The sequence below is a fragment of the Siniperca chuatsi genome, linkage group LG23, assembly GCF_020085105.1.
Source record: "Siniperca chuatsi isolate FFG_IHB_CAS linkage group LG23, ASM2008510v1, whole genome shotgun sequence".
In the NCBI taxonomy this organism is placed as follows: domain Eukaryota; kingdom Metazoa; phylum Chordata; class Actinopteri; order Centrarchiformes; family Sinipercidae; genus Siniperca; species Siniperca chuatsi.
In genome coordinates this window covers 20958322-20971706 of record NC_058064.1, presented here as the reverse complement: position 1 = coordinate 20971706, position 13385 = coordinate 20958322, and the positions used below count along the sequence as shown (strand labels likewise).

Sequence of the window (13385 nt, the reverse complement as noted above, 5' to 3'; positions counted from 1 at the left end):
TTGAAGCTGGAGACACGCTCAACAGCCATCCTGTTAATGTGGATGGGATCATGTGTGCCTCCTCTCTCCTTCCTCAAGTCCACGATGAGCTCCTTTGTCTTGGAGGTGTTAAGGAGCAAGTTATTGTCTGACCACCATGTGGCCAGGTGCTGGACCTCCTCCCTGTAGGCCGTCTCATCGTTGTTGCTGATGAGACCAATCACCGTAGTATCGTCTGCAAACTTGATGATGGCGTTAGATCCATGCGCAGGCCTGCAGTCGAGTGTGAAGAGGGAGTAGAGGAAGAGGCTCAGCACACAGCCCCTTTTTCTCTGGTGTGTGGAGTGTGTTTGAAATATAGGAACTGAACTCTCAGGTGGCTTTATTGAAATAGGCATTAAACTCTCTTTTTCAGTCACTATCATGCAAAAACATTTAGAGATTTCGATCACATTTGGAAACAAATCAACATGTCCTCCTTTAAAATGCTGGATTTTATTTTTTATTTTTTATTATTTTATCATTAAATTATCAGAATGCATTCATAAATGTATCAAACGGTTTTGGCCTTGCCCTTGTGCCAGCCCTAGCTGAGGCCCTCTTGATCAGAGGCTACTGAGCACCCATACTACTGGCCCAGTCAGTAACCCACCTGTAGGTAGACACTTAAATTAAAGCCCCAGATGTTTCCACAACTTTGCACCTCTCCAGCACAAAGAGGTCATTGAAATGATGTTGAAATTAAAGCAAAGATGGTGGAGTTGTGGAGGCTTGCTGTTTATTTAAATTAGCTATTGAAAAACGTAAAAAGACACACGAGACAGTCAAGTGCAACACTGCTGGGCTACTACTGTTGATTTTTGTGGTGGTACAAACATGTTATTAATTATATCCAAATCCCAAAACATCAAACATATATGAAATGCATGTTTACAGATGTTATCAGAGCCTTGATGCAATCATATGCAATCAGAACAGACCAAGCAATCAACCAGATTGCTTGAAGTATAAACTCACTACACTCAGCACCCATTTATCTGACCTGGAACACTGACAATGTGACAGTATTACTTGGATGAGTTGGCCTGCCCTCTGGAATGCATCCACATGTGCACTGCATTCAATGATTTTTAGTAATCTCCTCTAGCTTCCTTTAAGCAGAAGACCTCCAAGCTTTACTGAGACTCAACAGACCAGAACTACCATCACACTGATGGTGTGTATGTAAATACTGTTTAGGCTGTTAATGTTCAGTCGTCAGCTTTGCCAACAGATGCACTGTTGTATTGTTCCTTTCTTTGAATGGGTTTTAGTGAATGTTGTGAGCCAGTGGCCTGAACAGTTTGGACCACAGCTTGGATGGGATCCTGTACTCAGTTCCCCAATCTAGCCTCCTAGAATCTGCATGTACTCCTAATCAGTAAATCTTGTCTCCCCCTATGTGTTTCTTAAAGGGGAAATCCTTGGAGTGCTGGTGTGGCACCCTGGACATTTTAAGATGGTGGTTAAGATTATGCCCAGAATTATTATTGTATTAGTTTGTGTTATTACCTTGGTCCCCCCCACCATTCTTCTGGTTATTATCATTTAAAACACTTTGTGTCACTTTTAAACAGGGGAAAACTCACCTGCTTCTCCTTTAAGTAGCTGTAGGGTGATATGCGTTTCACCAGTAGATGGCAGTAGCAGCTTTGGTATGTTAGTGACTGGCGGTAATCCTTGTTTAGAAGGAAGTGAGTCCAGGCGAAACTTAGGACAGTCAGAATAGCAGCTAGGAAGCCGATATTCATCCAAAACTGTCCTATTGCTGAATTTGCAGGTGAGAGAAGTGCACAGGTGCCATATACATTTATGTTTAGTTTATTCTCAGTTGTGGTGCCAAAGTTATTAATGTTGGAAAAAGAAGGTGGCTAACTAACGCTACCTTCAATAGCCAATCTCGGTCGAGCATGCTAGATGTATAGCTTTACGGTAACGTTAGTGACTTGTATTGTTCCCATGTATGTTGTACAGATAAATGTTGTGTTCAGTGGCTGATACAAGTATTTTGTTGGTGAGTAGGCTGCACATTTCATGTTGTGTATGAATAATTCATTTAATTTTATCACAGTTATAATTACATTGTTCATTCAAATTTCATTAATGTCCCCCTCAGGATGAATTGTTTTTCATCTAGCGCAATCATCAGACCAAAATATTAATTAGTTCAACACTTAGGTTTAGGACCAAATACCTGCAAAACCAATGACATTCCATTAGCATCAGCTGTACAGTGCTAATTAGCAAATGTTAGCATGCTAACACACTAAACTAAGGTGGTGAACATGGTACAACATTATACCTGCTAAACATCAGCATGTTAGCATTGTCATTGTGAGCATATTAGCATGCTGACATTACCATTTAGCTCAAAGCACCGCTGTGCTGAAGTATAGCCACACAGAGCCACTAGCGTGACTGTAGACTGTTCGTTTTGGTATTTTGTCTCTTGCGAGTCCCCCAACTTCATTGAAGAGCGATACTAAATCATTGGGGTACAGAGAACTTCCTATCATGCAGACAATCAAATAAAAAAAGTGATGGAAGCAGTTGTGTAAAGAATAAAAAGAGAAGTCCAAACCCTGCTTACTTTCTCACCTCCACAAAACTGGCCAGTGGCTGCGTAAAGTGCACATTAAGGTCTTATTGTTGGTTTCAGTGAGTTTCAGAAATTGTCAGATGCAGCCCTCTGAATTCCGACTTCAGAAAGGTGTGAGGGGAGGGGGTTCAGATGCTGTTTGGCCATCTGACAAGCACTTCTGTTGGAGTGTACTGGCAACTTTATCAGCATTAGTTTGTTTGCATTCTGTCCGTGCCCCTGCTGGCTCAGCTGTCAATCAAACACATCCCGTCCAATCAGAAGCTTAGAGACTAAAGGAGCATTTGTGATGTATCTTCAAAGATCTTTTTAGTTACTATAAAATCTAAATAAATATTAGCAATACATTTCCTTCCTTCCCTTCAAATTCGATTTCTCCTCCTGCAATGCCTGAGGCTATTTAATGGGAGTCCGCGCTCCACAGAGCTTCACCTATTCAAATGTCACTCAGAGGAGAAGTTTAAATTAAGAGATTCCTAAAGCCCACATCCAGAAAGTTGCTTTTTGTCCCAAGGGAAGTTTTCCTCCTCTCGGGCCTCTGCAGCTCTTGCTTTTATTAATGACTCTCTAGCTTCCTTTTTCCCCCTGTTTTGTGATTTATTCAACTCACTAATATCTTGTTCTTCATCTCCCTGGTGTTTTCTTAATCGCCTTCTGCTCAAGTTTAGAAAGAGGAGTTTTAAAAGATGTGTTGAGCTCATCTGGCGCAGCTCTGACCCTTTCTAAAACTTTGTCTTTTTCTTTCTCTCTTCCTGCTTCCTCCATCTGTCTCCTCCTGCCTCCTCTTAATTATTAACAGATTCCGCTCACATATTTTCAGTTGTCTGACTGTACAAACAACAGAGAGATAAGTAGATGGGATGACAATAGAAAATGATAACAAAGATGTGCAAGACTGACTGAAAATCTGAAAGAGAGACAAGGAGAAAGAAAAACTGAGATGGTTATGTTGAGCTAATGGGAGGCTCTCAACGATGGTGGACTGATGGGTCGATCAAAGTCGTGTCTGGGAACGCTGATGGAAAAATTGCGTGGCCTTAAATTAATAATCAGATTGCCTGGAGTGAGGCACCGGTAGATTGGTGTTTAGAATAACAAAGAGTTTTGGCTTTGACAACGAAAGCTTCCTGTTTTCACATGGACAGGTGATGTTTCATTTGCAAATACAACAAAAGGATATTTTAGTCAACTTAGCTCACCTCCAGTGACACGAGAACTACCTTCATTCATGTATTGTTTTATGTTTGCTTTTTTATTCTTAATGTTGTGATTTCTTTCATTATTTATTTCATGTAGATTTTATTTTCAAAGTCACTATTTGAGTTCTTATTATTTTGTCATTCTCTCTCCCTCCTTTGTTCTGTTTCTAGTGTGAATTGTGGAAAGCTTGTCCACCCTGACAAGCCCCTAGAGGCTCTCACCAGGTAATGATCCCTCACATCACTGGAAGAGCTGCTTTGGCTTCAGCTTCCCTATCAACCTTGATGTTTTGAATACTAGTTTGCTATTGTCAGTGACTAAACGTTTTTGCATGCAGAATGTGTTAGAAAGAATAGTGGGGATATTTCTTGGCAACCATTAATTCATTCGCCCAGCATCTTCAGCTTGCAGGTGTTGCTCAGTTTCACTCTGTAGGTAGTCACTGATGGATTTGTTGATAGCCACTCATAAAACCCCTACAATATTTTAAAATATTCCTACAGTAACCTCTAATGAAAGCCGCTAGGCAAAATGCGTTGGTCTCACAATAAAGTTATTCTTTATGCTGTAAGTGTTGCTGGAGTTTTGACCTCTATAGACTATTTCCCTTCTCTTTGCACCTTGGAAGCTGGTGAAGTTGTACCAGAAATCACTACTGTGTATTTATACCTCATAACTTTATCTAGCGACTGTCTCTTCCACTATGTAGGAGACTGCCCTGGAAAAAGCTTAGGCTGCGCGCTGCTCGTTACTGGAAGTAGGTAGTTAACCGGACAAACATTTGCCAAACAAAAACTACGTCCTCACGCTAGAAACCTTTTCTCTTGTAAAACCAAAACATATTTTTGGCTGGACCGCAGCAATGCAGGGGCCAGCCCAGTAAACTCGAAAGTATGTCACTGACTTACTGAGTGAGTGATGAAGTTACACCATTGGCTGTTGCTTTTTCAAAATGAATAGGCGCGAACGTTAGTTTACGTACTGTAACTCCAGATTCTATGAGTATACGCTATAACCCACTAAGGATATCGCTAGTGGGTTCATCCCTCGCTCACGCTCATGCAACACTAAAGACTTTTAGGCCCCACCTCGGTCTCACTTTGTGTATAAGTTTAGTTGAGACCGGACAATCGGCTCCCAAAACAGCTGTTTCTTCAGCTAGTTAAAGAAACCAGTGGGGCCCATAGTCTTAGAGGGCTGTGCCTGTACTCATAGAATCTGGAGTTACGGTAAGTAACTAACATACTATTTCATATAGGCTTCGCCCTCTAAGGCTATCGCTAGTGGGATAAGGGCGAAGAAGAATGTGGTCCATGCCCCACTGGTCCCATTCGGTACCCACAAGCACTGCTGCTGCTTATTGTGACCAATGCAGGATAAAGCACCCAATACAACTGCAGTTCTCACAACCGTAGTTGCAGTGGGTGTTTTCCCTCGACGGCCTCAGCGAGAAGGTGAGCCCATTCTGGCTTGGTGCACCAGAATGAGGTGAAGAAGATATCAAACTCATAAACTTATTGGACAAGCCACAAGAAATTCATGGGGTGCTTTCCATTCTGCTAATTATGCTTCCGCCTTTCTTCGCTCCTCCGACTCGCAACCCGTAAATTGATTGAGGTCCGCCATCATCTACGATGTTCCATTCCCTTTAACACGGAGGAGACAAGGAGTTTGAAGAGAGGAGGCTTCTGAAGAAGCTTTGAACAAGGACCACATATGTATCCTATGGGGAAGCTTTTTTACTGGATAGCAACACCCCTTTAATCAGAATCAGTTTGTTTATTCAGCTGATCAGATGGGAGAGTAAAAGGAACGATGGGCTGTTGTGGAAACAGCTTTACTGTGCTAATAATATAGCATGATTGTAGACTTTATACTGTAGATTAGGCAAACTACTTATGAAAATGGGGGTTATTTAGTACATTTACAAATGTTTTTATTGCTCCCTCACATCTGTTCTGTTTCAGTAGCCTAATAGACATACTTTAATTGTCTGTTGGTGTTATTTCTATCAGCCACATTATGTGATGCCCTGAAATCTATAATCTATAATCAGTATTGGAGCAGCAGTCATCAGGCTCCAGGTGTATTTATTAGAAAATGGCAAACAAGTCAAGCTGTTCCATTAATTTCAGTAAAATCTAATTGGTGAAACCCCACCATTCTAGCAATGAAAAGCAATGAATAACACACTGATCCAAAATGTCAGGATGCCTCTTCCAGTTTTGTCTTCAGCTCTGTTCATCTTTAATTCAAGGCTTCAATCCTCTGTTTGAGAATAATTTTTCTTCCTCTTGTTTTTACACTAACTTTATTTCAGACTCTGCATGAATTGCCAGATGAGCCACTGTGCAACACTAATGCAGAAATTATCTTCTAGATGATAAATGTGTATGTCATGAGTTGTGTCTCCAGTATACAGCAGGCTTTCTTCTCTGAATAATAACCCTGTGTGTAATTTAATAGGAACTAACACTTTTTTGTTGCATCAAATCAAATTAAATCCCTTTTTCCTTCAGCAGTGGCTTGTCTTACCTCTACAATTCTGAAATAAAATGAAGCGTTTATTCTTGGGCAAATTGTAACCTGCGCTGTACATTTACTGCCACTAGACATCTTTACTGCTAACCTTTCCTTCTGCTCCGATCGCCAAAACACCTGTCTGCTCTGAATGCAGTCACCGTCACTCTCTCTCTCTCTCTGTCGCCCACACACTTACTATGCACTGCCCTGTTCCTTAAAGATGTCTTATAACAACAATGATGTCATCGTCCATCCTGATGTTTCACTGGGGTCATCATCATACGCCAATTTGGTAGACATCGCCCAACCCTAGAACAGATGAATTTTCAGTCTGCGACGGAAGATGTGTACAGTTTCTGCTGTCCTGATGTCAATGGGGAGCTTGTTCCATCATTGTAGAGCCAGGACTCCAAACAGTTGTGTTAAGGGTTGGCTGGGCCCCCCTCGTAGTGAGGGAGCAGAAAGCCAATTAGCAGTAGCAGAACATAGTGGACGTCCTGTGGCATATGGTTTGACCATGTCCTGGATGTAGGATGGGCCTGAGCCATTTGTAGTATGGTAGACAAGTACAAGTGTCTTGAATCAGATTCGAGCAGCCACCAGTAGCCAGTGCAGGGAGCAGAGGAGTGGTGTAGTGTGGGACAACTTGCACATGATGACAAGAGCCTGGACCAGAACCTACGTCGCCTCCTGGGTGAGGAACAGATGTGTCCTCCTGATGTTGTGGAGGATGAATCTGCAGGAGCGGATTGTCGTAGTGATGTTGGCAGCGAAGGACAGCTGGTCATCCAGTGTCAAACCCAGGTATCTTGCAGTCTGAGCTGGGGACACCACAGAGTTCTCAATGATAATAGAGAGGTCATGGATGGGAGAGGCCTTCCCTGGAAGGAAGAGCAGCTCTGTCTTGTTGAGGCTGAGCTTCTGGTGGTGAGCAGAGGTCCACTGAGAGATGTCAGCCAGACATGCAGAGATTCGTGCTGCCACCTGGGTTTCAGACAGGGGAAAAGACAGAATTAGTTTTGTGTCATCTGCATAGCTGTGGTAGGAAAAGCCATGTGAGTGAATAACAGAGCCAAGTGACTTGGTATAAAGATAAAAGAGGAGAGGACCCAGAACAGAACCCTGAGGGACCCCAGTAGGGAGGCTACAAGGTTCAGACACAGATTCTCTCCAAGTTACCCAGAGACTCTTCCTCTCCTAATTTTCTTTTATCAAATGAAGTTCATATCACATGTTGTATTTAATATAGTGTCCTGTATTCACTTATTGGCCTTTAATCTTACATTGTATTGTAATTTACTGTTAATGCATTTCAACACTTCCTCTATGTTTACCTCTTGTCTTATAAATTAAGTGTAATCTACATTTCCATAGCTTTAATTCCATCAATACAACAACAGTCATGTAATTTTCATCACTCTGCTGGTCTGAGTTTCAATTTGTCACAAAAATACTGTTTTCATTCACTAATCAATTCCAGTCACTTCTACTTTGCTGTTTGTTACATTGCTGTTAAGCTACTGTCAATGAAACTTAACATTTCCTGCATAGATATTTTACATTAAAACCCTCCCACGTATCAAAAGGCATAATCAACCCATTCCTGAGAGGCTTTTAAGGAAGTGTTGAGTATCACTGACAGCTTAACAGCGATTGATAAAAAAACTTAAAGGTGAAGTGATTGGAATTAATTAGTTGATGAAAACTGTTGCACACCGAAAAAATTTGGAAATATCTGATCAAAGGAAAAGACTAAGAATCAGAACAAATATTTGGTGCCAACTTTAGGAACTTAACAGTTTTTGATACTCAGTGCTACGTACATAGTTTTCTTGTGAATGCAAAGCTCAAGTCCAAAGCTCAGGTTTTGGTTGATAAAGTTTCCATACTATCCCCATCCTGATCAACTCGGCTCTAGTTAGTAGTCAGATACAGTCCCTGGATGGTGTCTTAATTAATAATAAATAATAAAACTTTATTTATAGAGCACTTATCAAAACAAAGTACAAAGTGCACAACAAGAGAAATAACACAATACCACAGTGAATGATGAAATATAAAGAAATAAAATACATAAAATACACAAAAGCAATAAAATAAACAGCCAGTTCAGGTAAAATCAGGATATGCTTTCCAATAAAAATGTGTTTTGAGAAGAGACTTAACAGACAGTCAACAGAGACTGAGTAATAATAATAATAATAATAATACATTTTATCCAAGTGCTTCACAGAGAGAAAAAATAAAATACCACAGTGAATGATAAAATACATGAAGGGCAAAAATAAAATGAGATAATAACAATAAATTATAAAGCAATAAAATAAACAGCCAGTTCAGGTAAAATCAGGATCTGCTTTCTGATAAAAATTTATTTTGAGAAGAGACTTAAAAGAAGACACTGACTCAGACAACCTCATTTCTTCAGGCAGGTCGTTCCAGAGCCTCAGGGCCCTGATGGCAAAAGCTCTGTCCCCCTTAGTTTTCATCCTGGATTCAGGAACAGACACAAGACCCCTGTCCGAAGATCTCTAACTACGTAAAGGTTCATAAGGGATTAAAAGGTCTAAAATATAATCTGAAGAGCCCTAAAAGTAATCATTAAGATCTTAAAATCAATCCTAAAGAAAACGGCGAGCCAATGTAAAGAGGCTAAAACAGGTAAGATGTGATCGTACCTCTTGGTTCTGGTTAACAGCCTAGCAGCTGAGTTCTGTACAGTCAATTCAAAGTTATTTAATTAAGACAAGTGAACAGGCTGTTACAATAATAACAATTATAATTTTAAATAGATCAGAATTTTGCAATATTTCTGAGGTGATAAAAACATGATTGGACAAGCTTAGTCCAGTTTTTTATGTCAGACAGGCAGTCCTGCAGAGAACTCAGCGTACTACGGTCAGTAGGCTTGACAGGGAGGTACAACTGTGTGTCATCCGCATAACAATGAAAAGAAATACCATGTCTCCGGATTACATCACCAAAAGGAAGCATGTATAAGGAGAACAGTATTGGTCCCAGAATTGAACCTTGAGGCACACCGTACTTGATATGGGAGAAGGATGACATGAAGTTATAAATGCTGACACAGAATTTTCTATTGGACAGATAAGATGAGAACCAGTCTAGTGCAGTGCCAGATATGCCCACCCAGTGCCTCAGTCTATCTAAAAGAATGCCATGATCAACTGTGTCAAAGGCAGCACTTAAGTCCAGCAGCAAAAGAATTGAGCACATGCCTGCATCTGCATTCATTAAAAGGTCATTAGTGACTTTGAGAAGGGCTGTCTCAGTGCTGTGGTGTAGACGAAAACCAGATTGGAACTTTTCAAAGGTATTATTGTTTTCCACAAGTTTTTCGAGAATCTTTGAAATAAAAGGCAGTTTGGAGATTGGGCGATAGTTATCCAGGAGGGTGGGATCAAGCCCAGGTTTTTTTAGGACTGGCTGGACACAAGCAGTTTTAAAGTAATCTGGGATGCAGCCAGTAGACAGCAAGCTGTTAAAAATAATTTGTAAAAGGGGCGCAATACAATCCATAACTTAAAGGCAGAGTAACAGCAGAAAAATTGCTCAAAGAATCCCTGAGCGGGTGATCCACATCTCAAAAGGCAGGATTGGGGATTATATCAGATCTTATTAACTCCACCTTTCCAGCAAAGTGCAAAAGAAACTTTTCACAGTCAGCATCACAATCAGCAGGGGCACAAGGAGAGGCTGGGTTAACTAACTGATCCACAGTCTTAAATAGGAATCTGGGGTTGTGCTGATGGGCAGAAAAAAGGGCAGAGAAATAACATGTTCTTGCATCTTTCACCATCCTATTATAAAGGAGTAATAACTCTTTCATAGCCACAAAGTGGACCTGGAGACCTGATTTCTTCCATCTGCATTTTGCTCTTCTGCATTTCCTTTGACAGCTTTGAATACTGTCATTTAACCATGGCTGTTTTCTAGACTTTGGGTTTGGTCTATTTTTCAGAGGAGCTATGGGTTCTAAGGTTGAAGAACACAGGTAGTTAAAAGAATCAACCAAATCATTGGTGTTGGAGGAATCAGGAAACGCGTTGCCAGGAGAATTGAACAGTGAACAGAAATTAGAGGCACTATGCTCATTAAGGATGCGTGTGTACTCAGCGTATCTGATCACCTATGCACCTAATGCATAGGTGATCAGATACAAACATGTTCCTGATTTCCACAGATGGAGTTTTCAGGCCCAGACTAAAGACTAGGTCTAAGGTGTGGCCATGGGAATGAGTTTGGCCAGACACATGTTGTTGAAAGTTAAAAGAGTTAGTGATATTTAAAAAATCACCAGCAAGGGCATTAGAAGAGTCATCAACATGAATATTAAAATCACAAACAAGACTGGATAAAAACTATATATAATAGCAAATATGACCGGAAGGAGCCACCAAGTTTAAACATGAGCACTTCAAAGGAGGAAAAATCATTGCAAGCTATGAGGTTACATATTAAATGCTTCCTATAGACAGTAACAAGGCCCCCACCTCGACCACAATCCCTGTGATCACCAGGATTCTGTTAAAACCATGAAATCTAAATCAGTAGAAGAGATAAAATCATTTAAAATAAATGTTTTGTTAGAGAGGGATCTTACATTGAGAAGTCTGTGCTGGATCAGAGCTGAAGTTGAGACTGGAGGTAGGGTTCTGGCCCCGATCTTTATTAAGTTATTATTATTGCTGTGTCGGCTGTGTCTGTTTTGTATTAAGGACCTATGCGAAATTACCACAGGAATTTTAAAAGTAGCACTAGAGGGGTCCGGGCTCCAGATAGCAGCACTATGTTCAGTCCACAAGGACATTGTCTGTTTAGTGGTAGTAGTATTTATTGTAATAGCAGCAATACAGTTTGATGTACAATGTACAACAATACCAGTGTGATGTTACCGCAATGAGAAATTCTGTTTGACTGAAACCACAAGGAAGATAGTACAGAACAAAAAATAGATGTTTAAAATAAAGCTGAGTCTTCAGTAACATCAGTCACATTCAGATAAAATTAACACTGGTGCTCACAATGCAAGGGAAGCCATACTGCAAACAAATAGGTCAGGGGAAATTTTATTTCATTCCAGAGCTCTCTGATCCTGCTTAGATGGCTGAGTGATGGCCTGCACTGCCAGCTCTCACACAAACTGGTTTCATCAGCAAGTCACTGGAGTGAGAGTAAACAGAGGAGGCAACGGAAAGGGTTTATGGCAGAATGGTTAATAAAGGCTAAGATAACCTTGCGACTGAAAGATGAAAAGGCAAACGAGATGAGACAGTGGGAAGGCAGAAAAGAGGGAAAAACAGATTGGCTGTGCGATCCGTGGGCAATTTTTGTTGTGTGTGTTAGTCACCCTGCTTTAGATTTAGGGCTCTTGTTACTAGAGGCAAGTGAAGGCCTCCTCTCTCACTCACAGTCAATTGGCCAGCAATTCAGTGTCACTGACAGGACCACGAAATAGGAGCAATTTCAAAGTATCCACCTCTGGCAACAATGGCTCTCTGTTTTCTAAAGGCTAAATGCCTTAGCTTGCAGACATTGCACACACACACACAATTGAGATTGGTGTACGTGAATGTTGCCAGCTCAGCTGAAAAATATTTCATAATGAATGTATTCTGACTCTGAAATCTTGAGCTCATCTGGTTATATCAGTAAGGTTGCTGTTAACTGGTGTTTTTGCACCCACATTAAGGGTTTAAACACAGCCGTGTGGACAGATATCAGAAACACCTTAGAATACAGCATAATACCCTGCTGTAAATACCAGCTGGGTGTAGCACATAATATTTGGCTTTTGCTGAGACTTCCAGTGATTTTGGTTCAACTTGTTGGTCATTTTTAGGCTGTGCTTTTATGCTACATAATGCAGGTTTCATGTTTGCCCTTCAGAATAACCTCTGCAAGTAGGAGAAGTTTTTTCTCGTGTCATGCTAGGAAACAATTGCCTGTTTACCTACCAACGTTTCCACCAACACCTGAGAAATATATATCTGGCTGGTTTAGGGGACCATCATCATAATGGTAAAAATAACCACTTGGTTAAGAATAGTGAACGACCATGGTCATGGTTAAAAGAAACCAACGTTGACTGTCGGATGAAAACAGCAAAAGAACTTCAGTCTCTTGTGTTAAAGTCTGATGTTTTGCTGTCCAATCCATCCACCCTGGCCTTCTCCCTATGCTGACTTTCTGGCTCAATCACCACCTTTGCTCATGACAGACAAGAGCCACACTTCCTACAGCAGCAAGAGGGAATTGTGACTTGAACGCAAACATATGTTTTTATACATTTGCTGAAACAACTGATGCTGTCGTTTTTCTTGTCAGGACAGTCTCAGCACAATAATCTTGTGTGGACCAGATCTGAAAATAAGAGTAAATAAAAGACATGGCAACTGGACTTGCTGTAGCTTTCATGAAAACATTTGCCATGCTGACAGTCATTAAGGTCATGTTGAAAGTAATTTACACATTAAGGGCTGTGGTGTGCTTGAAATAACCTAGTTCGTGAAAGATTTTGTCCGACCATGTCTAAAGGCAAAGGTGTATATACCTGATTCAAATGGGCCACATTCAAAGGCGGGGTGAAAATCATACCACCATTTGAATTGTACAAATGGAGATACTAATAATAATAATTATGATAATAAACTTTATTTATATAACACCTTTGATACAAAACATGCAGCTCAAAATGCTTTACATTTGAAAAGGAATAAAAACAGGAAACATATTAAGTTGAAAAGAAAACAGGTAAAGATTAAGTGCTTAGCGTTGCACAGAAAGCAAGCCATTTGAAACATCAAGGAAGGACATTTATAGGCATAAAAGGTCAATTAAAAACAGCATGTGGGACTCCATGTGAAGCGTGCACATTGTAACAAGTGGTGCTAGAGAAAGACTAGGTTAAAACGCTAAGTTTTTAAGTGCCGTTTAAAAATTGCAGATTAAAAAACTAATATCTTTGGGTAGGCTGTTCCCTAACAGCTGAAGAAAGCTGCATCTCCAGTTTTCTTTTTGGTGG

The 13385-nt window shown here is 40.5% G+C and overlaps 1 protein-coding gene across 23 annotated transcripts in view; it reads left to right on the top strand.

The window, feature by feature from the left end:
* The window catches only part of LOC122871171 (pleckstrin homology domain-containing family A member 5-like), a 262530-nt gene that overhangs the window by 159875 nt on the left and 89270 nt on the right, over positions 1-13385 (top strand). For 18 of the 23 annotated variants that reach the window (XM_044185938.1, XM_044185933.1, XM_044185922.1 and 15 more), the window contains one exon: positions 3988-4041. The exons of 4 other annotated variants lie outside the window; for them this stretch is intronic. In XM_044185938.1, coding sequence (XP_044041873.1) covers positions 3988-4041 — 54 coding nt within the window. Of the gene's footprint in view, positions 1-1704; positions 1799-3987; positions 4042-13385 lie in introns of those variants that run through there. One more of the 23 variants, XM_044185942.1, reaches the window with a different exon arrangement.